Source organism: Balaenoptera borealis (assembly GCF_965194805.1).
Source record: "Balaenoptera borealis genome assembly, chromosome: 7".
In the NCBI taxonomy this organism is placed as follows: domain Eukaryota; kingdom Metazoa; phylum Chordata; class Mammalia; order Artiodactyla; family Balaenopteridae; genus Balaenoptera; species Balaenoptera borealis.
Window position 1 is genome coordinate 23,559,700 of NC_138864.1, and position 26,351 is coordinate 23,586,050.

General features: G+C 36.4%; 1 protein-coding gene across 3 annotated transcripts in view; it reads left to right on the forward strand.

The window, feature by feature from the left end:
- RELN (reelin) overlaps nt 1–26,351 on the forward strand; it is a 529,312-nt gene that overhangs the window by 319,212 nt on the left and 183,749 nt on the right. For all 3 annotated transcript variants that reach the window (XM_082399695.1, XM_082399693.1, XM_082399694.1), the window contains exons 11-12: nt 5,136–5,281; nt 25,355–25,506. In XM_082399695.1, coding sequence (XP_082255821.1) covers nt 5,136–5,281; nt 25,355–25,506 — 298 coding nt within the window. The remainder of the gene's footprint in view (nt 1–5,135; nt 5,282–25,354; nt 25,507–26,351) is intronic.

Sequence of the window (26,351 nt, forward strand, 5' to 3'; positions counted from 1 at the left end):
TTAAAATAGATTTAAATATTCTATTTCTCTATAACCTACTGCCAAGGGTATATACTGCAAAGGGAATATAATACTGCATATTTAGAAATAAAATAACAATTATTTTATACCACTTAGAGATTTCAAAAAAACACTTCCACATATAATATAATTTGTGCTTCTAACAGCGTCTCTAGGAAATAGATATTATTGGCCCCATTCCACAGCCTAAGAAACTGAGGCCTAGATGGGTTAAATGAGTTGTGCAAAACCATGTAGCCATTCGGTAGAGAAAATGCATCGGAACATGCCTTCTGATTCCAATCCCCAAACTCCTTGAAGATGAAAAGTAACTGAGTTTTCATTCCTTGTCAAGAATGTTTTTGGTTTCCAGTATTTTGGGTTTTTTTCTAACCTTAATCACCTCAGCACATGTAAGTGCTGAATTAATTGAATTGGGTTCTAGGGGAAAGTTCAAGCACCCCTACCCACACAGGTGGTGGATTTCCATTCAGAGGCAGAGATGCAATCTCAAACAAGCAGAGGCACAGGGGCTCTATCTCAATCTGAATGTAGTCAGGCATAAATTCTCAGTTTGGAGAGCATCTGGGAAACCAGTCCAATACAAGACACTGAGCCCCCTGTGACCAATTCTAAAGTAGAATTAATGTAAAACTTTAACTAGCCTTGTAATTGATGTAGGAATCCTAAGAATGAGAACCCTGAACTGGCCCCCCTATCTTTCCCAGGATTCCTAAATACAAGGATTATACATAATCAACTTCTCGGTAGGCCCATTCCTGCCCATTCCTGCTCAAATGGCTCAGTAATTCACCAGTTTTGCACAGACTAGCCCCTATTTTATAGTCCCAATAGTACCCAGCTGGCTTATATTACCCTTACTCCAAACCTTGAAAACATGTGTTCTACTCATAATGGCTGAGGCAGAAATTATGTCCTGATCTCCTTAGCATGGTGGGGAGCAGAGCAAGCCATCCATTGTAGTGTGTGCATTCAGTGCGTCTCCAGGCCCTGCTACCCAGAAATTGGCAGCCCCGTCCTGCGAAGAGACAGGGGGATTTGATTCACTTCACGCTGAGCTGTGGCTCTTCACTTTGGATGTGTCACAAACTTTCTTTAGCAATGTGTTGATGTACTAAGACTATGACGAAGAAAACATTCAAAGAGCAATACTTTTCCCCCTCCACATTCAAAAGGGCATTGGGCCCATTTGGGAAGAGAGAATACAGTGGACTCTGAATCTTCCCCTAAACTCGACAGACAGGGTTAAGATGTTTCAGTGCAAGTCCAGCACTGACTGTTATAAACCACTGCCCTGTTTGTTTGAATTTAGACTTCGAGTATTGTCCTTTTACTGCCAACTGGTGAAGAACAGCTCCTTCCCTATAAAAATAAACTATGTAAAAAACTATACCATGCTGTCCTTCATGGAAACTTGGCAAAGACAGATCCTACTAGTTTTTAGATTCTGCAATTATGAAAACTGGTTAACACTCAAAGTGAGTGTTCATTTTTTTCAGGTTGCTTTCTTCATACTTGTTACGGTAAATATTACTTGTATTTCATATGCTGGCGCTAGCAGTTATAATGACAGAAAGGTATATTGATAGCTAATTTTTTTCTTCCAGTTTTATTGAGATATAATTGATATACAACACCGTAGAAGTTTAAGGTGTACAGCATAATGATTTGACTAACATACATGAAATGATTAACACAGTGTTTAGTGAACATCCATCATTTCACATAGATACAATATTAAATATAAAAATATTTTTGATAGCCAGTTTTTAATAGTTGTGTAATTACAAATGATCTACTAAACTACCAAATGTATTTGGCAACAGCCAAATAACTAACAAAAAGATCCTTTAAAATATACTTCAGGGACTTCCCTGGTGGTCCAGTGGTAAAGAATCTGCCTTCCAATGCAGGGGACGCGGGGTTTGATCCCTGGTTGGGGAACTAAGATCCCCCATGTCGCGGGGCAACTAAGCCCATGCACCACACTACTGAGCCCGCGTGCCTCAACTAGAGAGCCCGAGTGCCGCAAACTACAGAGCCCACGCGCCCTGGAGCCTGTGCACCACAACTGGAGAAGGGAAAAACTGCTATGCCACAACGAGAGAGAAGCCCACGCACCGCAATGACGATCCTTTGTGCCGCAACGAAGACCCAGCGCAGCCAAAAATAAATAAATAATAAATAAATCTTAAAAAAAAAAACTTCAATTTTTCTAAAACACCAACTCATTTTAATTTTGTGAAGTGAGTTTAACAGTATGGTATTCAGTTTCATAATGATGTGTTTCTTTACATAAATTTTCTATCTCAACTAAATTAAAATATGCATCAAATATGTTAGTAATATAAATCTTGGAAGAGTAGCAAAGCATAGTTATGTATAACACAGAGTCTTAAAATATTAACAAACAATTCTGAGGTAAACGGAATCAAAATGGAAATAATTAAATTGATGTTTAGCCAGATACGACCAAGATTTTATGTTAAGCAAGTCACTCTTTTCATTACACAAATATATCCTTTTAAATTGTAATATAGATTATTCTGTTTTCACATGTATAGATATTTCATATATGCCTTTTCCTTGGACAGTGACCTAATGTCATTTGCATCAGTGTCAGAGTCCTTATATTAATTCTAAATAAACATAAGCCATAGTTGTTCAGGATTCCAGAGTGGGAAGATAACTGTGAAAACCACTATTTAGAGCTCGGTGGATTTATTATTAGGAAAGTAATCTTTGTTATTCTAGTTAGCATTCATTATCTTCACAGAGTGCATAGTAGTAGAGGATCCTTGGGTTTGTCATTGCTTGACAGTTTCTATTTACTGTTTTGTTTTTTGGGTTTTTTTGATAGATGTATTTAATGCAGAATAATTACCACAATAATGTTAGTTAACATATCCATCATTTCACGTAGTTACAACTTTTCTTTTTGTGGTGAAACTTCTAAAATATATTGTCTAAATAAACTGAATCCTAGTTTTGATCAATGTATGTGGGTTAAGGATCATATATAATGAGCTCAATATAACATCTGTGAATAATCTGTACTCATTGTGGTGTGAAGAAGAGCCTCAGGCAGGTGAAGCCTGCCACACACTACAGTATTATCTAAGCTGATGGCAGGCCCAGTGGGTATGCCTTACATCTTAGTGCTGTGAAATGACTCCCCCAAGATCATATGCTCCAATTCTCTTGAACTTCTGGAAGCTTCTGGAAGCTTTTTTACTCTTTCAGTATAGAAGTCTGATTTCCCTCCCCATTGATTTTACCTGCCGTAATTAGTTTAATAGTCATAAAATATTTCTTTGCACACATCACTGCTCTGTTTTAGAACATCACTGCTAATGGCATATTGCAGATATCTCTTAGACTACCATTTAAGATCCTTTACAGTCAGGCTCCAGTCTAATTCTCAAAATTATGCCTACTTATCAGCTATGTAACTTATTCAAATTTGTCACCCAACTTGGATTTTTCTCAGTCCTTTAAAGCCAATTGAAGACCTGCTCTTCAATACATGAAGCCTGCTCATCTAGACCAGCCCTGGACACAGTGATTCCTACCTTCCTTCACTCATTAGCACTTTCCATATGCTGCCTTTGATAAATATCAACTAGACTGTAATTTTTTAGAGCAAAGATTAGATATTATTATACCCTTATAAACCCCTTCCCTCCAGGACCTTCCTTAGTGCTTACTGCATCATGAGTTCTCCATAACAGATTAGTTAATTACCTGAAAGGCATAACCATATCATTCATGTATTCATTTATTGAATTATTCAACAAATATTTTTGAATTCCTACCATATGCCAAGCACTGTGCTGAAACCTGGAATACAGGGACGTGATCCCTGCCCTGCAGAACCTACAGTCACTGGGCCCAACTGATACTCTCTGTCCAGTTATTTTTCTTCATTCCTATTTTAAGAGTATATAAAACTTAAAAGAATGTTTGGTCTTTCATTTATTAGCATTTCTCTATGAGTGACATTACCAAAAAATGATTAATGCAAAAACTTATCATATTTTTAAAAACTAAATACTCAGTTTACTCAGCTCCAGAGTTGGATCTTGCCTTCGACTATTCATTTTAAGCTGAAAAAATGTAGGTTAAAAAAAAAGCATCACTGGGGCTTCCCTGGTGGCGCAGTGTCTGAGAGACTGCCTGCCAATGCAGGGGACACGGGTTCGAGCCCTGGTCGGGGAAGATCCCACATGCCGTGGAGCAATTAAGCCCGTGAGCCACAATTACTGAGCCTGCGCATCTGGAGCCTGTGCTCCGCAACGAGAGAGGCCGCGATAGTGAGAGGCCTGCGCACCGCGATGAAGAGTGGCCCCCACTTGCCGCAACTAGAGAAAGCCCTCGCACAGAAACGAAGACCCAACACAGCTATGAATAAATTAATTAATTAATTAATTTTAAAAAAAAAAGCATCACAAAAAATTATTTTTCTTTATTCTTTGTAAGCCTGGTGTTCTTTTGGAGAATAACAAAGTTTGTTGTTTACGAGCTCCTCATCGGGGACATCATGCACTTCCTAGGTCTGGTCAGACACTTTTACTCAAAAGCTGGCTGAGAATATACGATCATATCAGGGATTACTTTGACCTTTTCTGTATTCCATGTTTTGATTAGCAAACTATTCGGCTCATATCCCATTTATAGACAAATTGTGAAAGGCTTGAATGGCAAGCCAGAAATATATAGAATATTGAAAAGGTCAGTGTGATTTAGCCTGTAACCACAGTATTGAAAATATATGACAAGTCATTATCACACTTAATTCCCACAACAAGGACTGTGGTAAAGATGGGAAATTATTCCAATTAAAATATTCTTGTTTCATACTGAAGGCCGAGGTGGCAAAGCTCAAATGGCCTCTTGACTCCTTTTTTGTGATAACTTAATAAGCTAGAGAGAAACTGTAATTGAATTAAACAAGACCAAAAAAAAAAAGAGGTAACAATTTCTTTTGATTTCGGAGTCTACCATAGAGGGAATAACATAATGACTTTCCTAAAAACTCTAATTATACATGAGTAAGACAGATATAGCTACAAAACCAATTCAACAGACACCCCATGCTCTCTTTTTATCTACAGCATAGCTGTCAGTCTGATGGGAACTCCATTTATTTCCATGGAAATGAAGGCAGTGAGTTCAATTTTGCCACCACCCGGGATGTAGATCTTTCTACAGAGGATATTCAAGCGCAGTGGTCAGAAGAATTTGAGAGCCAGCCTACAGGGTAAGTAATTGTTATCTCCCATGCTGTGTATAGCACTTACATTTATTCCACTGGGAATATTTTAAATGCATATTGTTAAATAGCAAAAGCATACTTAATACTGGTGATCCTTATCATAGACAAGCCAGAAGGGGTACACTTATCTTCAACATTCTTTATTAAGTTATCAACTATTTTTATGCATACTAATTTTTGTGATTGCAAATACCTTTTAACTTCAGTTGAATCACTTATATCTCGTCTTTGTTTATTCAGCTTTTACTGGGAAAAGGTGTTTTATTTTTCAATGCGTATAGAACATAAAATCTTTCCACTACTTTTATATTGAGACTTTCAGTTGTCTTCCTGGGGTCTGAGATTTATAGATGCTGTTACCTGATTTTCAGTGGAGTGTGGCTGTGATCTGTAAAAATTGTTTTAGGGGGTAAAATTTAATCTTTGAGAGATTTTTTTTTTTAATATTTAAAAATTTTTTTATTTTTGGCTGCGTCGGGTCTTAGTAGAGGTGTGTGGGCTTCTCTTAGTTGTGGCGTGCGGGCTCCAGAGTGCGTGGACTCTGTAGTTGTGGCACACGGGCATCTCTAGTTGTAGTGTGCAGGCTCTCTAGTTGTGGCGTGTGGGCTTAGTTGCCCTAGCAGCATGTGGGATCTTAGTTCCCTGACCAGGGATCAAACCTGCGTCCCCTGCATTGGAAGGGGAATTCTTAACCACTGGACCACCAGGGAAGTCCCTGAGAGATTTTTAAAGAAAGAATATGGGGTTGAGGTTGAAACAATGAGGATGGTTTGGTGGTAGTATTTTCTGGCCATTCTGAGCTGTGTGCCTTCTTCTGGGTCCAGTGGCCCTAAGATATTTCCTATTAATTGAGTAGCACTTTCAGAAATTCAAGTTGAAAAAAATTAATAGGTCCAGAGAAACAATATTCATAAGGTAGTATGAATTGGAAGGAAATTCTAGAAATTCTCTGGTTTGCACCTGGCTTTTTTTTTTTTTTTTTTTTTGCAGTATACAATTGTAATCATAACACCAGGCCCTTACTGCTATTTAGTGTATGTTTTCTAAGACTATGATGAAGATGAATGAAATTAACATAAAGTGTAATTTCATGATGGATATGAGATAGCAATAATTTAATGCTTAACTACGAGGAACTTTTCCAGAACACAACATTTGAGGTAGTCACGTCCCTCTGATCTCAACAAATTCAATCAAAATTGGATGGGATTCTAAGTGTCTGAGGGGCGAGAAGGCCACTATTGATGACCTCTTGGGTTCCCCACTTCCTATGCATTGCCCAGAAACTGCATTGGGACCCAATAAGAGGGAAATCTGACCAGCAGCCTAAGCCACTGCTACTGCTGCTTGACATTCTGCTGCCACATCAGGGTCTCTCACTGTTGAAAGCTAGATTTCTACAGCAGCTGACCCAGCCCTGCTCTTCCCCGCCTCAGGGAAGTCCAGCTGTGGGAAGCCTCTGAAGGAGATTGACGCTTTGAGGGACCCGCCCCCTCCAGGATGCACTACTGACCTTTCCAAGCCTAGCAGTAATGTTCAAGCCCTTCAGTCCACAGAGCCCTTCTTTTTCAAGGTTCCTGTCACTCTTGAAGTCCCATGTCCAGTGTGGCTGTGGTGTCTCCTTGAGGCACCAGCAACCATTGTTCCTCTTTCTCGTGTCCAGGATCTCCCCAGGAATCTGGCTGCTTTCCTTTGTAACCCTTATACTACATAAGGCTCATTCCACTCCCCTCACAGACCCATGGGCTTTGATGGGGTCTAGAACTTTGACAATGCATGCCAAGTCTTCTTTACCTACCTTCTAGAGGTAAAAGATCCATCACCAGCTTTACATCACCATATCAGTTCTTTCCTGCTGACTCCTGATATAAAAGACCAATTCAAATCCCCTTCCTGATGATGGAGCTTAACTGCCTATGAGAGGGTCCCAAATTTTGAAGCACCAGAGACTCGTGACCTCCACTCCTTCACCTCTCCAAGCTAATACCACCTATGCAGCAGTTGTAGGTCATCTTCTTCAGTGAGACCTACATCCTCTAGGAACACAAATGATGCCACAGTGTTGTCCAGATACCCAGTCTCCATCCCACTAAAGCAGAGAAAGAAACACAAGTCTCCAGTGGTACCATTCTGATAACATACGTAAACCCTTTCCTGTTATTTATGTAGCTAGCTGGCTAGCTAGTTACCAAGCTATCTCTTTCCTCGAAGTCCTAATGTCCTCTTATTCTTTTGGGAAGAGATACAATTTATTTTTACCTATGCCCTTCATATCCACATATTCCCTCTCCTAGAATGCCCTCTTCTTTGTTTTAGCTTGTTGTAGTATCAAAAAGCATCTATAAAAGAACAAAAGAATGCTTACTGGATGGATTAATGGTCCATACAGCTCTCTGCTACTAACATTAGTGGAGACTTAGTACAAACACACAAAAAAACCCTTTATGAATTAAGCTTAGAAAGGAATAGTTTTGATATTAGAAGAAACCAAGCATATTTTAGAAAATTAATGTACTAGTTCAGAAAAATAGCTGGCAAAAAATATATTCCAATTAACAGATCAGACATTCTGCTATCTCAGAGTACTACTGATGTGAGAATTTGTGGCTAAACCAAAATACTCATCTCCCAAAACAAACAAAATGAACTAAAAGTATTTATGCTTAAAAAAAGAGCTAAATTCAGCACAGATACAGAGGAACATCAGAGCAAATTCCATTCGCTCAGTGACTCAGGTGGTTTCTTTGGCCACTTCTCAGTACTGAGATATATCAGGTTTTGGTCACAGATAAGAGGCCGATACTTTCAGCCTGTGACATTGTCACCAGATTTCTGTTCCAATAATGTAGAATAATGTGCTTGACAAAAGCACCTGTGCCACTCTAATTAGAACACAATTAATTCACCTAAATTCTAAAAGCAGCTTAATTATTCTAGCAACCACACCTTAGGTTTATTTGTAGCTTTTCCCCTTAGGTTTATTTGTAGCTTTTCCCCTAGGATATCAGACCACACCGCCCCCCTCAGAACTACCTCATTTATGCTCTCATCTGGTGAACCATTTATCCACATTGGCATTATATTATTAAAAAAGCTATAAAAGGATAATGAGACTATTTAGTATTTTCTCTGTTTTGGGATGATGGTAAAATGCCGCTTTAATCCATAGCATTGTATGTGAATGTGTGTGTGTGTGCCCCCTCTCCACGATCCACCCACTTCCAAAAGATGCTTTATTGATCTGAGAAAGAAAGCTGTTATAATAATTTACAATCAAAGCTCCAGGGAAAAAATCCTGTGACAATCAAATTAACGTGAAGCATTTTTACCTAGGGTACGAGCTGACAAAGAAACACAGATTAGGAACTTGGTAGTGAAATTCTTGGTACAAGCTGACAAAGAAACACAGATTAGGAACTTGGTAGTGAAATTCTTGCTGTGTTTTATCAGGCAGATTTACTGAATATTTGTCTCATTCCTCCCCTCAACCATCACCACCCACAGAATTTATCATCAGAAGCTCACCTGCTAAAATAGACATAAAACGTAGGTGGTAAATCCCCACTCTATTCAAGAGTGACCAATTAAATTGATTGGATTGTAGCTTTGAGGTCACTTTCTTTTAAGAGAGAAAAATTAAATTATTAATATGGATATAATATTTTCATCTCGTTTAACTATATTTTTCTCCCATAAGAATTATGAGAGAGAAAAAAGAGTATGCAGTCCTCTCTAATAATAGCTTCAAAACATTTCATATGAATGGCAAGAAAAAAAAGCCAGTGTCATTATGACTTTTTTGGAACCCACTTTCCAAATATTCCTGTTTTCTTTCCATTTGAGTCAAATTATTTGATCTCAGATCACAAGGATGCAAAAGCTGTTTGCCTTTTACATCATAAAGCTGTATGTTGATAGGTTTATTTTAAGTGGGATTTTAAAGTTTCTTTTCTTTTTCCTAAAAAAGACACATCTGTTACTTCAGCAAGAGAGAAACTTAAATAGATACATTGTTAATTTATGTGAGCCTTTCTGAACTTTGGCGTAACCTCACAAACACATCATTTAGTTAGCAACTACCATATCTCACCCATCTGAGGCTGTCTTTGGGTGGGAGCGGGCTTTGTAGAAAAACACATTACTAGAATATGGAATTTGTATACTTGTCTTTCATCCCAAATGAAAACATTGTATGTTTTTAACTATTAAGATAACTTTAAAAAATATCTGTTTTTTTGCTGTCACCAAAGTATTCATGTTAGAGAAGCTCCACACATGTAATGAATATTAAACTATTTTTTTGAAGTGTAGTTGATTTACAATGTTGTATTAGGTTCAGGTGTACAGCAAAGTGATTCATTTATACATATATATATATATATATGTATATATATATTCTTTTTTCAGATCCTTTTTTTTTCTTTTTCTTTTTCCAGATTCTTTTCCATTATAGGTTATTACAAGATATTGAATATAGTTCCCTCTGCTATACAGTAGGACCTTATTGTTTATCTATTCTATATATAGTATTTTTTTAAAGATTTTTTTGATGTGGACCATTTTTAAAGTCTTTATTGAATTTGTTACAATACTGTTTCTGTTTTATGGTTTGGTTTTTTGGCCACAAGGCATGTGGGATCTTAGCTCCCCAACTAGGGATTGAACCCACACTCCCTGCAGTGGCGGGCAAAGTCTCAACCACTGGACCGCCAGGGAAGTCTCTATATATAGTATTTTGTACCTGCTAATCCCAAACTCCTAATTTATCCCTCCCCACCTTTCCCCTTTGGTAACCATAAGTTTGTTTTCTATGTCTGTGAGTCTATTTCTGTTTTGTAAATAAGTTCATTTGTATCATTTTTTTAGCTTCCACATATAGGTTATATCATATGACATTTGTCTTTGACTTACTTCACTTAGTGTAATAATCTCTAGGTCCATCCATGTTGCTGCAAATGGCATTATCTCATTATTTTTTATGGCTGTATAATTGAATATTAGACTATTGAATCAACACAGCATGCTCTAGTCTTCCCCACCTGCCCCAAATCCTTGGAAACTACAGAAAACAAGCAAATGAATCTATAATGACAAGAAAGTGTGCCCTAATTGAGTCAGGAATTATGAAGTGTTGCACAAAAGAAAAAGAAAGGAGAGAGAGAGAGAAAGAGAGAGAAGAAAAGGATCTGTTGGAAGGAGGAAACTATAACCCATAACATATATTGAATGAGACACTACAAAAGGGTCCTAGGTACTGGACACAGGAATCAGATGGGTCTCTGGGGTCCTGCTGTCGGGATTGCTAAGTAGGTGAGTATTTGACTACACACACTTCTGTGCAGGCATGTCTGCCCCTAGGAACAAGCAGTGAATGCGGACACTTGGAATGGAGAAGCAGGGCAATGCCAGGTAACTGGAAACCTCAAGGACCCCTATGGTACCCCCCACCCAAGGACACATCTGCTCCCATTGGTGGGCATTTTTACACCAAAACTAAGGAAGAATAGCAGATACAAATCTAAGCAAATGATCTAGAATCATCAAATCTGAGGAAAATCCACTCCATTAAAAAAAATTCATCAAACTAGAGAACTAAGAGCTGAGAAAATAGAAGTAGCAGAATAAATAAATGGAGATTTTATAAGAAGTATAATTGATACCCTCAGAGAGATAAGAGAGCATACTGCATTTGTGAAATTAAAACAGATTTTGTGAGGAAAAAATAGAGATGTGAGAAATGAAAATATATGATTGTTGAAACAAATTTAATGGATTTTTTCCCTCTGAATATGAGCATAAGCATAGCTGAAGAACAAATTAATAAGCTGGAAATTTGAGTCTTGAAATCTTTCCAAAACTTAGGGTTATTGGATGTAAGAAAAAGAAGTTTAAAGTGTAGGGGGGGAGATTGGCACTTCTAACATTAGAAATAATAGGAATTCCAAAAGGAGGAAGGGTCAGAGGGAATATGTGGAACGAAATATTCAAAAATATAATTGAAGACAAGTTCACAAGACTTAAAAAAGAAGAAGAAAGAAAAAGACATAGTTCCTATGAATGAAAATGTTTAGCAAGGTGGATGGAAAAATATCCAGTCCTAGACCATCAGGGAGAAACTTTAGAATGCAGATAAAAGAGGAAATGCTAAAAGCTTCTAGATGAGATTCACTGTATAATACTTTCCTTAGTAACACTAAGCATAATTTTATAAAATGAGGCAGTTATCTTAATGTTCTGAGAGAAAATTATTTGGAACATAACATTCTCTTCCAGTCAAATATCATTCAAGTATTGGGGAAAAATAAAAATTTTCAGACACACAGGGTTCAGAAAGTTTACTACCCCTGAATGCTCTCTGAAAGAATTACTAGAAGATGTATACCTGGAAATTAATCCAAGAGGAGTATGATAGATTCAAGAAAGAGGAGTGAGCAAGGAAAAAAGTAAAGCTTGTAGTTCAGACTGAAAAAAGTATTGATTATTGAAAATTTTTAATAAAAAATTGGAATTAAAGCCCAGATGACCTCAATTTGAGAGGTACAGAGGGAGACTGACAAGAAGAGAAGAAGAAGGAATTAAAATACTGCCAAAGTTCTTAACTTGCTTGGAGTGAGGATATAGATCTTGGGTAACTCTTAATGTTAATAGAAAACTTTAAGGGTAAATATGTGTGTTAAAGAAATTAGATTAGACCAGAGGGCAGACAGCAGAAGCAAGAAGGACTACATTCCTGCAGCCTGTGGAACAAAAACCACATTCACAGAAAGATAGACAAGATGAAAAGGCAGAGGGCTATGTACCAGATGAAGGAGCAAGATAAAACCCCAGAAAAACAACTAAATGAAGTGGAGATAGGAAACCTTCCAGAAAAAGAATTCAGAGTAATGATAGTGAAGATGATCCAGGACCTCGGAAAAAGAATGAAGGCAAAGATTGAGAAGATGCAAGAAATGTTTAACAAAGATCTAGAGGAATTAAAGAACAAACACCTAGAAGAATTAAAGAAGAAACAAACACAGATGAACAATACAATAACTGAAATGAAAAATACACTAGAAGGAATCAATAGCAGAATAACTGAGGCAGAAGAACGGATAACTGACCTGGAAGACAGAATGGTGGAATTCACTGCTGCGGAACAGAATAAAGAAAAAGAATGAAACGAAATGAAGACAGCCAAAGAGACCTCGGGGACAACATTAAACGCAACAACATTTCCATTATAGGGGTCCCAGAAGGAGAATAGAGAGAGAAAGGACCTGAGAAAATATTTGAAGAGATTATAGACGAAAAGTTCCCTAACATGGGAAAGGAAATAGCCACCCAAGTCCAGGAAGCACAGAGAGTCCCAGGCAGGATAAACCCAAGGAGAAACACGCCGAGACACATATTAATCAAATTGTAAAAATTAAAGACAAAGAAAAATTATTGAAAGCAGCAAGGGAAAAATGACAAATAACATACACGTGAACTCCCATAAGGTTAACAGCTGATTTCTCAGCAGAGACTCTACAAGCCAGAAGGGAGTGGCATGACATATTTAAAGTGATGAAAGGGAAGAACCTAAAATCAAGATTACTCTAGCCAGCAAGGATCTCATTCAGATTCAACGGAGAAATCAAAAGCTTTGCAGACAAGCAAAAGCTAAGAGAATTCAGCACCACCAAACCAACTCTACAACAAATGCTAAAGGAACTTTTCTAAGTGGGAAACACAGAGAAGAAAAGGACCTACAAAAACAAACCCAAAACATTTAAGAAAATGGTCATAGGAACATACATATCAATAATTACCTTAAATGTGAATGGATTAAATGCTACAACAAAAAGACACAGGCTTGCTGAATGGATACAAAAACAAGACCCATATATATGCTGTCTACAAGAGACCCACTTCAGACCTAGGGACACATACAGACTGAAAGTGACGGGATGGAAAAAGATATTCCATGCAAATGGAAATCAAAAGAAAGCTGGAGTAGCAATATTCATATCAGATAAAATAGACTTTAAAATAAAGAATGTTATAAGAGACAAGGAAGGACACTACGTAATGATCAAGGGATCAATCCAAGAAGAAGATATAACAATTATAAATATATATGCACCCAACATAGGAGCACCTCAATACATAAGGCAACTGCTAACAGCTATAAAAGAGGAAATCAACAGTAACACAGTAATAGTGGGGGACTTTAACATCTCACTTACACCAATGGACAGATCATCCAAAGTGAAAATAAATAAGGAAACACAAGCTTTAAATGACACAATAGACCAGATAGATTTAATTGATATTTATAGGACATTCCATTTAAAAACAGCAGATTACACTTTCTTCTCAAGTGCTCACGGAACATTCTCCAGGATAGATCACACCTTGGGTCACAAATCAAGCCTCAGTAAACTTAAGAAAATTGAAATCATATCAAGCATCTTTTCTGACCACAACGCTATGAGATTAGAAATGAATTACAGGGGAAAAACATAAAAAACACAAACACATGGAGGCTAAACAATACATTACTAAATAACCAAGAGATCACTGAAGAAGTCAGAGAGGAAATCAAAAAATACGTAGAGACAAATGACAATGAAAACACGATGATCCAGAACCTATGGGATGCAGCAAAAGCAGTTCTAAGAGGGAAGTTCATAGCTATACAAGCCTACCTCAAGAAACAAGAAAAATCTCAAACAATCTAACCTTACACCTAAAGGAACTAGAGAAAGAACAAACAAAACCCAAAGTTAGCAGAAGGAAAGAAATTATAAAGATCAGAGCAGAAATAAATGAAATAGAAACAAAGAAAACAATAGCAAAGATCAATAAAACTAAAAGCTGGTTCTTTGAGAAGATAAACAAAATTGATAAACCATTAGCCAGACTCATCAAGAAAAAAAGGGAAAGGACTCAAGTCAATAAAATTAGAAATGAAAAAGGAGAAGTTACAACAGACACTGCAGAAATACAAAGCATCCTCAGAGACTACTACAAGCAACTCTATGCCAATAAAATGGACAACCTGGAAGAAATGGACAAATTCTTACTAAGGTATAACCTTCCAAGACTGAAGCAGGAAGAAACAGAAAATATGAACAGACCAATCATAAGTAATGAAATTGAAACTGTCATTAAAAATCTTCCAACAAACAAAAGTCCAGGACCAGGTGGCTTCACAGGTAAATTCCATCAAACACTTAGAGAAGAGCTAACACCCATTCTTCTCAAACTCTTCCAAAAAATTGCAGAGGAAGGAAAACTCCCAAACTCATTCTATGAGGCCACCATCACCCTGATACCAAAACCAGACAAAGACACTACAAAAAAAGAAAATTACAGACCACTATCACTGGTGAATATAGGTGCAGAAATCCTCAACAAAATACTAGCAAACAGAATCCAACAACACATTAAAAGGATCATACACCATGATCAAGTGGGATTTATCCCAGGGATGCAAGGATTCTTCAATATACTTAAATCAGTCAATGTGATACACCATACTAATAAACTGAAGAATAAAAACCATATGATCACCTCAACAGATGCAGAAAAAGCTTTTGACAAAATTCAACACCCATTTATGATAAAAACTCGCCAGAAAGTGGGCATAGAGGGAATCTACTTCAACATAATAAAGGCCATATACGACAAACCCACAACAAACATCATTCTCAATGGTGAAAAACTGAAAGCATTTCCTCTAAGATCAGGAACAAGAGAAGGATGTCCACTTGTACCACTTTTATTCAACATAGTCTTGGAAATCCTAGCCACGGCAATCAGAGAAGAAAAAGAAATAAAAGGAATACAAATTGGAAAAGAAGAAGTAAAATTGTCACTGTTTGCAGATGATATGATACTATACATAGAGAATCCTGAAGATGCCACCAGAAAACTACTAGAGCTAATCAATGAATTTGGTAAAGTTGCAGGATACAAAATTAATGTACAGACATCTCGTGCATTCCTATACACTAATGATGAAATATCTGAAAGAGAAATGAAGGAAACACTCCCATTTACCTTTGCAACAAAAAGAATAAAATACCTAGGAATAAACCTACCTAAGGATACAAAAGACCTGTATGCAGAAAACTATAAGACATTGATGAGAGAAACTAAAGATGATACCAACAGATGGAGAGATATACCATGTTCTTGGATTGGAAGAATCAATATTGTGGAAATGACTATACTACCCAAAGCAATCTACAGATTCAGTGCAATCCCTATCAAATTACCAATGGCATTTTTCACAGAAGTAGAACAAAGTATCTTAAAATTTGTATGGAGACACAAAAGACCCCGAATAGCCAAAGCAGTCTTAAGGGAAAAAAATGGAGCTGGAGGAATCAGACTCCCTGACTTCAGACTATACTACAAAGCTACAGTAATCAAGACAATATGGTACTGGCACAAAAACAGAAATATAGATCAATGGAACAGGATAGAAAGCCCAGAGATAAACCCACGCACCTATGGTCAACTAATCTATGACAAAGGAGGCAAGGATAAACAATGGGGAAAAGCCAGTCTCTTCAATAATTGGTGCTGGGAAAACCGGACAGCTACTTGTAGAAGAATGAAATTAGAATACTCCCTAACACCATACACAAAAATAAACTGAAAATGGATTAGAGACCTAAATGTAAGACCGGGCAGTGTAAAACTCTTAGAGGAAAACATAGGAAGAACACTCTGACATAAATCACAGCAAGATCTTTTTTGATCCACCTCCTAGAGTAATGTAAATAAAACCAAAAATAAACAAATGGAACCTAATGAAACTTAAAAGCTTTTGCACAGCAAAGGAAACCATAAACAAGACGAAAAGACAACCCACAGAATGGGAGAAAATATTTGCAAATGAATCATCGGACAATGGATTAACCTCCAAAATATATAAACAGCTCATGCAGCTCAATATTAAAAAAAAAAAAACCCAATCCAAAACTGGCCAGAAGACCTAAATAGACATCTCTCCAAAGAAGACATACAGATGACCAAGAAGCACATGAAAAGCTGCTCAACATCACTAATTATTAGAGAAATGCAAATCAAAACTACAATGAGGTATCACCTCACACCAGTTAGAATGGGCATCATCAGAAAATCTACAAATGCTGGAGAGGGTGTGGAGGAAAGGGAACCCTCTTACACTGTTGGTAGGAATGTAAATTGGTACAGCTACTATGGAGAACAGTATGGAGGTTCCTTAAAAAACTAAAAATAGAATTACCATATGACCCAGCAATCCCACTACTGGGCATATACCCAGAGAAAACCATAATTCAAAAAGACACATGCACCCCCAATGTTCGTTGCAGCACTATTTACAATAGCCAGGTCATGGAAGCAACCTAAATGCCCATCGACAGATGAATGGATAAGGAAGATGTGGTACATATATACAGTGGAATATTACTCAGCCATAAAAAGGAATGAAATTGGGTCATTTGTAGAGACGTGGATGGATCTAGAGACTGTCATACAGGGTGAAGTAAGTCAGAAAGAGAAAAACAAATATCGTATATTAACGCATATATGTGGAACCTAGGAAAATGGTATAGATGAACTGGTTTGCAGGGCAGAAATAGAGACACAGATGTAGAGAACAAATGTATGGACACCAAGGGGGGAAAGTGTTGGTGTCATGAATTGGGAGATTGGGATTAACACATATACACTAACATGTATAAAATGGATAACTAATAAGAACATGCTGTATAAAAAAATAAGTTAAATAAAATACAAAAATTCAAAAAAAAATTATATTAGCCATTTATAGGCTACATAACTTCTAAAGCATTAGGTTAACATAAAACAAAGAGGACTTATTCCAACAAATGCCAGGAAAGTGACAAAAAGTAAACAATAAAAAACAGGGTAAATAGAAAACAGAAAACAATTTGACAGGAACATATCAGTACAATCTGAACATATCAGTACACAATAAATTTGAGTGAGATATAGTCATTTATTAAGTGAGATTTTCACAGTAGGTTTCTAAAAAATCAGCTATATGTTTACTATTTATGAGAGACTCAAACTAGAACAACACAAGAAGTTGAAAGTCAAAGAAGAGAAACTAATATACCAGATAAATGCAGCAAAAGAAGCAAGGAGGCATATTAATATCAGATATTCAAATCAGATAAAACAGAATTCAGATTTAAGCATTAAAAGGGCTAAAAAGGAGTATTTTTGTGTGTGTGACTTTTTTTTTTACATCTTTATTAGATTATAATTGCTTTACAGTGTTGTGTTAGTTTCTGCTGTACAACACAGTGAATCAGCTATATGTATACCTATATCCCCTCCCTCCTGGGCCTCCCTTCCACCCTCCCCATCTCACCCCTCTAGGTCGTCACAAAGCACCGAGCTGATCTCGCTGTGCTATACAGCAGCTTCCCACTAGCTATCTATTTTACACATAGTGGTGTATATATGTCAGTGCTACTCTCTCAATTCGTCCCACCCTCCCCTTACCCCACTGTGTCCGCAAGTCTGTTCTCTAAATCTGTGTCACTATTCCTGCCCTGCCACTAGATTCATCAGTACCATTTTTCTAGATTCCATATACATGCATTAATATACGGTGTTTGTTTTTTTCTTTCTGACTTACTTCACCCTGTATGGCAGACTCTAGATCCATCCACATCACCACAAATGACTCAATTTCCTATGCAACAGTATATGAAGAGCACTTTGCACAATGCATGACATATAATAAGCAATCAAAAGACATAAAAATTGGTTGTTATTCCAACTATGCTTACTGTCGGTAATGGGATATGACCAAAGTGGTACTCAAAGAAAAATTATATTCATAGTAACTAATAAGATATGAAAGAAACACAAAGTTGAATAGTCCAAGGAAACCTACATTAGATTCTCTAAATAAACCAATGAAATGTCATTTTAAAAAAGACAGTATTAGTTAAAATGATAATTGGATATATTTTACAACCGTGGAAGTACTAAAGTGGATCAGAGTAAACTTGTTGCAAGCTGTTAAAAGACTTCTTACTTGTTCTGGTTTACTTTTGATGTGGGTTCTAAAATTGCTTTCTATTTACACAGATTGTTTTTCTGTTTTGAAACATAGACAGTAAATTTTCAAATAATAAAAAAGTAAGTTCATATGATTAGGTATGCTAAAATTGTTCTGGAATTCCTTCATAGAAATTTGAAACCCTTCTTTAATTTGCAGCACGTGTACATCTTTGCTTTTGGCAGTGTCATTCTTGAGTTGGTTAATAACCCCTTCCCCTCTCCAAACCAGCTGTCCATGTGAGCATCCAGAATACAGCAGCTCACTCCCTCTTCAAGAGAGGACGCTCTTTACTGAAGTCACAGAAAGAAGAGAATGAAATCTGAATCCTCCCAAAGTGATTTAATTCCTCACAGCTTGGCATAACACTAGCCCGTGATAGGGTTTTTCTTTAGAAGGCTTTAGAGGAGGCTGCTGGCACTGAAATGTTCAGATGACCACTTCTTCAGCATGTTTCATTTTCTGTAGTCTTTCCTCAGTAGTTCACCTGCTCCACACTGACCACAAGGCAGTCCTGAATATGTAGGAGTTTATACGAAGGAAAAGCAGAACTCTTGACACCTCACGAAACATAGCTCAGGGTTATCTAGAACATATTCAGGAGCATTAGGAAACTGAGAATTTAATTCCTCAGCCCCATAAAGTATGCTAAGTAGTACAATTATTTAGCTTTGTATTTTGAAACATGACAATGAAATAATGACTAGTTTGGCATATATGTAGTAAAATATTATGTGACCCATATATAAAGAGTTAATAGTAACCTGGAAAATGTGTATATTACTAATGTAAATGAAAAAGGGCAAAATACAAAACCATCTGTGTTAATATTATCATGACCGCTTGGAAATATACATATAAAATATTAGAAATAAATATAGTAAAATATAAATTGTTCTTGTCTCTGGGGTAGTATGGTTATGGGTGATATTTTTCTTCTACTCTTTCTATTTTCCAATTTTCCAATAATGAGAATATTGCTATCATACTACAAAACAAATAGATGGAATACCCAGAATTCTCCCACATACCAGCAAGACATAGAAAAGATGCCAGAGGGCAAACAGGACTTATCAAATGGTCAGAGAGATTAGTCTCTAGACTGCTGACCTGACTATTTCCAGTTCTCTCCAACCTCCAGCCCTAACAATCCTGCTCTGCTACCATCACACCCTATTAAGATAACTGCTTTATAAATTTGTTCTGAAGAAGCTCTTTCAAGAAATATATTTTAAAACAGCTCATCTAAGATTATAGAAAAAAATTTGAGCACAGATAATGTTTTCCTCAGGTCAGCCATGACTTAGTCTCTGATAGGTGATTTACTATAAAGAGACCAAAATACAAGTATTAGTTCTGTTTTTTAATGGCATTGCTTAGAAAAGAGGGTCAGTCCTGAAACTGACTCAAAATGTCTTTCTTAAATTTCAGTGCTATCCACTGGAATAAAACCAAGAAAAAAGCAATATAAACTCAATAAAACAAATTTATATTGGCTTCCTTGTTCTGGGGAGATAGTTCCAAAGAATGTTACATATACCTTGAAAACCAAAACTGCATATAGACCAACAAGAACAATCTCCATTATAGCCCCTTCAATGTCAGTTGATGCTTTTATTAAAAATTGATTTTAAAATTACATAGAACTCTTCAGAACAGTTTGAGCATCTTCTTGCTATTTTCTACAGATTCTTCCCTCTATCCTACCCAGAAGAATTATGTTACCTCTGGCATTTTATTTAAGCTTATAATTCACGGTAAGTGAATTTAAGATAGACTGACAGACTGAGTTAACACTGTATTAAGTGGGTCTTTTTTTTTTTTACAGGCATGTTCATTATTATTAAAGTAAAACCCACTTGGCCATTTAGATCACATAAGTAATAAATTTAAGCACCCCGATAGATTTGTAGCCAAAATCTTAAACTGTACAAAAAACCCACGGATAGAAAGTACAGTTTTTCTTTCAGCTAAGTATCCCCTTGCTTAAATTGTTTAAGCAGTTACCCTCTGCATATTGTACTACAACTTTGTCTAAGATTGCTGCTCTGCTAATTCTAGTGTGAAAAAAATAAAAATACTCATTATAATTTAGAAGTTCATTTGAATTGCCACTTTCACTTATTTTAAAACAAAAATAGTACTACATTTTACAGGGGGAGAAAAGGAAACTAACATTTATTGAAACTGTAATATGCCAGGCAATACATCATTTTCTCTAAACTTCCTCAGTCTAGGTCATATTTCTGTCTTACTGGTGAGAAAGCTGAGTGCTTTCTACCATTCTGAAGCCAATATTCTTTATTAATGTTATTCCAACAAGAGTGTAAATAAATACAATGCATGTAATAAAAACCTAAAACAAAATTGCATTTGAGTGAAATATAGGGGAACTGATTGAAGAAAAGAATTTTTGAAATGCAGTGCATACAGGAAAGCCTTCAAATAGAGCTTATCCTTTACCTTCACCTAAGCTGTCATGCTGGAGGAAAAACCTATAAATGCAATGAAGGTGGAGAAGCCTTTAGTCAAAATATACACATTGCTAGACCTCACAGGACTCATGCTAGAGATAAACCTCATGAATATAAATGAATGTGGAGGGTCTTTTCCTATGGCACATCCCATATTAAATATCAGAGAATTCATCCGAAATAGAGACCTTATGAAGGTAATGAACTTATTCAACCTCAGAGAATATCTAGTAGATAAAAACCTTACGAATTTGGTAAATGAAGGATCTTATAGCCAGGCTCTATTCTATATCTTAGTTCAAACCTAAAGTCACCAACTTTAGGTGGTTTAATATATTCTGGGAAATATAATCAAAAAAATTTTCATAGATAATGTGAAATGTTCCACTACCCTTTAGAGCCTTTTATGCCAATATTTGTAGGAAAAAAGGTGATTAAAATATAAGACCTCTATTGCCTATGTTCATATTCTTAGTAGTTTCATCAACCTATGATGAGATAATTTAAGTTTTCATTCTGAATTATAAATTGAATACCTTTCTTTTTTCTGAAAATGATTTTCCTTTTGCAAAAAAAAAAGAAATGTGCAAAGTAAAAAGTAAAAGTCCTCCAGTGCTAATCCCACTCCACACTGTTGAAATGTAGGCATATATTCTGGCATATATCATTCAGAAATTTTGCTGACTATACAAAAAAAACCACTAGAGTCACATTTTCCTTACTATACTCAACTTGATTTTTTATTTTATTTTATTTTTTTATAAATTTATTTATTTTTGACTGCATTGTATCTTCGTTGCTGCACACGGGCTTTCTCTAGTTGTGGCGAGCGGGGGCTACTCTTCGTTGCGGTGCATGAGCTTCTCATTGTGGTGGCTTCTCTTGTTGTGGATCACGGGCTCTAGGTGCGCGGGCTTCAGTGGTTGTGGTTCGCGGGCTCTAGAGCGCAGGCTCAGTAGTTGTGGCGCATGGGCTTAGTTGCTCTGCGGCATGTGGGATCTTCGCGGACCAGGGCTCGAACCTGTGTCCCCTGCATTGGCAGGCAGATTCTTAACCACTGTGCCACCAGGGAAGTCCCACAACTTGTTTTTTTTAAAACTTAACAATATATTATGAATGTCTATTCTAGTCAGTAAATATATATCATTATTTCAGAAAGGCACTATACCAGTTTATCTAACTAAACCTCTATTGATAGACAAAGAATACTGTAATAAAATTTTTGTATACTTGTTAAAGTATTTCTGAAAGAGAAATTCCTAAAAGAAAATTAGAGAATCAGACATGTACGTGTACATACACATATATATGTATGTATGTAATTTCATTTTGATAGTTACTGCCAGATTGCCCTTCAAAGAATATGTATCATTCTCTTTTTAAGCTTGTGAAGAAAATATTCTTAATTTCAGCTCTATTGAGATACAGTTGACATATAAAGTTGTAAGATATTTAAAGTGTACATTGTGGTGATTTGATATACATACACATTGTAAAAGGAGTCCCTTCATCTAGTTAACTAACATATCCATCAACTCACATATTTTTCTGTTTTTGTTTGTTTGTTTGTTTTGGGGTTTTTTTGGTGAGAGCAGTTAAGTTTTACTCTCTCATATCATTCTTCTTTAAAAATTCTTATTGGAGTATAGTTGATTTACAATGTTGTGTTAGTTTCAGGTGTACAGCAAAGTGAATCGATTATACATATACTCTCATATCCTTCTTAAAACTATTAAAGTATAAGCTAATTAAAACATAATTAATTTTATTCTCAAAGCAGCTGATAGGGAGGATCATCAGCTTTCCAGCTAAGAAACTTCTTTAAATTATTTTTGCTTACAAAAAGAACTCTCTTTTTGACACAGAAAGTAGAAGGACATACTTTAAAATATAAATTAAATATTATTGTGACCTTGCTACCTCTAAGGAACGAAGTTGCCTTGAGGCATTTTATTGATTATTAAACTTTTTGTGTGTGTTCCAACTTCGCCCCACTCTATTATAAATAATAGATACCAATGTATTTATAATAAATAATGTAAGGGATCTTTTTTTAGAATTAGCCATCAAAGATAAATATAAATTGCTATGTTGTAGAGAGTTCTCCCCTCTAGCAGACATTCCTTCAAATGCAGTTCACAAAGAACCACATTTCCTTGGAGAAAACATAATTTAAACCATAGAAAAGTAACACTCCTTTTCAGGGAAATTGTGGTGCCATCCAAGATATTGCCAAAACTATAGAGCTCTTTAAATACCACTGCTGGCCTCAACGATCTGATCGTGCTATAATTTTACTTCATGTAATTATTATATTAAGAGAGAGTCAGAGACCATGACATTTTTGTAATTGGAAAAGACCACAACTTTGCAACCTTACAGAGAGGGATTCTGAAGTCCAGACAGGTGAAAGGGCATCTCTGAGGTCCCTCAGTAGTTGATGCAGCTCTGGGATCCCCTCAAGGATGCTTTGCCTCCAACTAAGCTCGAGCCAGTGTTTATACAGATTCACGAAGAATGAGCTTGTGCTACAAGAAGCTCCTACTGAATTTTTAATAAATGCAAGATGATTTATTTAAAGCAATGAGACTTCTACAAAATGATTTTCAGATTTCTCTGTGCTTTTTTCTCTTCAGAGCCAACTAAACTTTCCATTTCCTTTGATTTTAAATATTTGGGTTTCTAAAGAAAATAACCTCACTTTTGTTATCTTCCAACAGTTACAGTGGGATAAATAAAGACTGGAGTAAAATTGAATATGTTGGACTTTAAAATAAAGATTAAAAAGAAATGTACAGCCTGGATCATACCTCATATAGCCCTCTCTGTGGTAGAAGTCAATGCAAATAATTCCTTTAGATTAATCTAAAAGAGTTAATCATTTACAGCTAATAAGAGAAAAAGACTACTAATCTCATTTCTCACGTGAATAAAACGTTCTTTCAGTCCATGACAATCTGATCTTCTCCAATTTAATTTTTCATTTTAAAAATACTCTAAAGCAGATGGATGCCTAAAAGGAGTCATCATATGCATCATTTATAACCTTAGCTTGCTTTATGGAGCAGTAGGCTGAGTGGCTTTATTGGGATAAATGGAGCAGGTGAAAGACCAGTGAACCAGTGTGAAATTTTCTCATATGAGTCGAGAGAGGTTCCTGGTATTTACAGTGGTCCAGTACTATTAAGAGCTGCTTCTCCTTGAATAGCTGATTCACTTCATTGTACAGCAGAAACTAACACAACATTGTAAAGCAATTTTACTCCAGTTAAAGAAAAAAAAAAAGAAATGATAAATCTGAAAGACTGTAACACAAGGAGAGTATCTGCAATAAAAAGTTTTTTAAAAGAAGAAAAAGAAAAAGAGCTGCTTCTCCTTGAATGATTGATAATAATCTTTTAAAAGACAAAATGTTAAGCATTTCCTAAACATCTTGGTCTCAAACGGTTCAACGTAATTGTCCTGGCACAGTGTCCTCTTTAGAACTCTAACTACTAAAATAACAGGGAACTAAGAAACAGAAGATCTCAATTTAAAACCAAACAGGCAATTGGCCTTAGGCAAGCCACTTACCTCTCTGTGTCCCAGTTTCCTCTGTCTGTAAGCAAGTTAGTTGTGTGAAAAGCGGTGGCCAAATTAGATATGAGCAGAGATAAATACTAAGGAGATATAAGAGTTTTTATATATTAGATATTTTTATTTTCCTACATATTCAAATACCTATTTGACAGTTTAAATCCCATCCCCTTTTTGAAAACTTGCTAGATTCTTGCCAGCTTGTATGACTTTTCATCCTATAACTATTTTTTAGTTTGCAAAACAGCATACAAGTATTTACGATATTATGGCACTATCTTTTATGATTTCCTTTTTCCTTAGTTCAAATTTGATTCCCCACCTCAACTGTAAGTGCTTTGAGAATAAAGGCTATCATGTAGTAGACACACTATACATAGTATTGATTAAACTTAGCCTCTACAGAAAAACTGTAATTGTGAATGGAATGTGTTTTAAACTTTGTTCATTACCCAAGATCTGTAGTACCCCATCTTATTTTTTTAAATTTTTTAATTTTTTGCTGCATTGGGTCTTCATTGATGTACAGGCTTTCTCTAGTTGCGGGAAGCGGGGGCTATTCTTCGTTGCAGTGCGTGGGCCTCTCACTGTGGTGGTTTCTATTGTTGCGGAGCACAGGCTCTAGGCATACAGGCTTCAGTAGTTGTGGCACACGGGCTCAGTAGTTGTGGCTCGTGGTCTCTAGAGCGCAGGCTCAGTAGTCGCGGTGCACAGGCTTGGTTGCTCCGTGGCATGTGGGATCTTCCTGGACCAGGGATCGAACCCATGTCCCCTGCATTGGCAGGCGGATTCTCAACCACAACACCACCAGGGAAGTCCCTGTAGTACCACATCTTTATTTCAGAATTATTCATTAGTAAGCATATGTTCCTCATTAAAAATAAAATGTTATACTCTATAAAGTTTTGACTTACTATTTTAACTCTTAGTGATTGTCATTTTTTAAAGGTGGGACATCTTGGGAGCTGTCATTGGTACAGAATGTGGAACAATAGAATCAGGTTTATCAATGGTCTTCCTCAAAGATGGAGAGAGGAAAATATGCACTCCTTACCTGGATACAACTGGTTACGGGAACCTGAGGTTTTACTTTGTTATGGGTAGGTACATTTTGAACAAATTTTATTGGCCTAGGGCAAATTCTAGATGAGCACCTATTCCTGAGGAAGTAAGATTGTTTGTTGTCTACAATATAAAATTAAAATTCATGAACTATGAGTTCTACTGGTTGAGCAAAAGTCTGTGGTGCTCACATCTGCCTCACACCAGCCTTGCTGGAACCATCCTGTGCAAGAGCTAGTCTTGTTCTTGCATGACTAGGCCTAAAGACAAAATGCCTTAAGACCTTCCTTCCACCTTTCCTGCAATGGTCATAGCTGAAAAGACAACGAGAGAGAAGCTAAGAACAAAGTAACTCCTTTGTCCAAAGCCTCTAGCCTCCCCAAAATACAGTCATCAAGGTGAATCATTTGTTTTCATGGATATCTCATCATTGCATAACTCTTTTGTTGTGGGAAGCTAAGAAAGAAACAGATTTATTATACTTTTTAATGCTTTAATACTATACTTTCTAATATGTTGGCAAACACATAAAGGAAAAAAGTGGTTATAAGATGTTATTTTTCTTCAGATGACTGCAGAGCAAATAAGTAGTTAAGAGTTTAGAAAAATACCCAAGGAGGAATTAGGGGGTTGAAATGGGTGTCCTCTGAAATTTATCATTTTCGTCAGCAAGAGCCACAGTTACATACTCTTTCACTGAATGTCATTCCAGAAATGTGAGTAGGTGTCACATGCCTTTTTTGTTAAATGACTGGAAAAGCACAGGCAACACCTGGAAGTGAAACAGGAAATAAACATTGTCCACCTTTGACCTTACTAGCAAAGATGTCAATTCATCAGGACAAACAGACCTTCCAAGTTTAGGCTTCTGCAGTGGCTATTA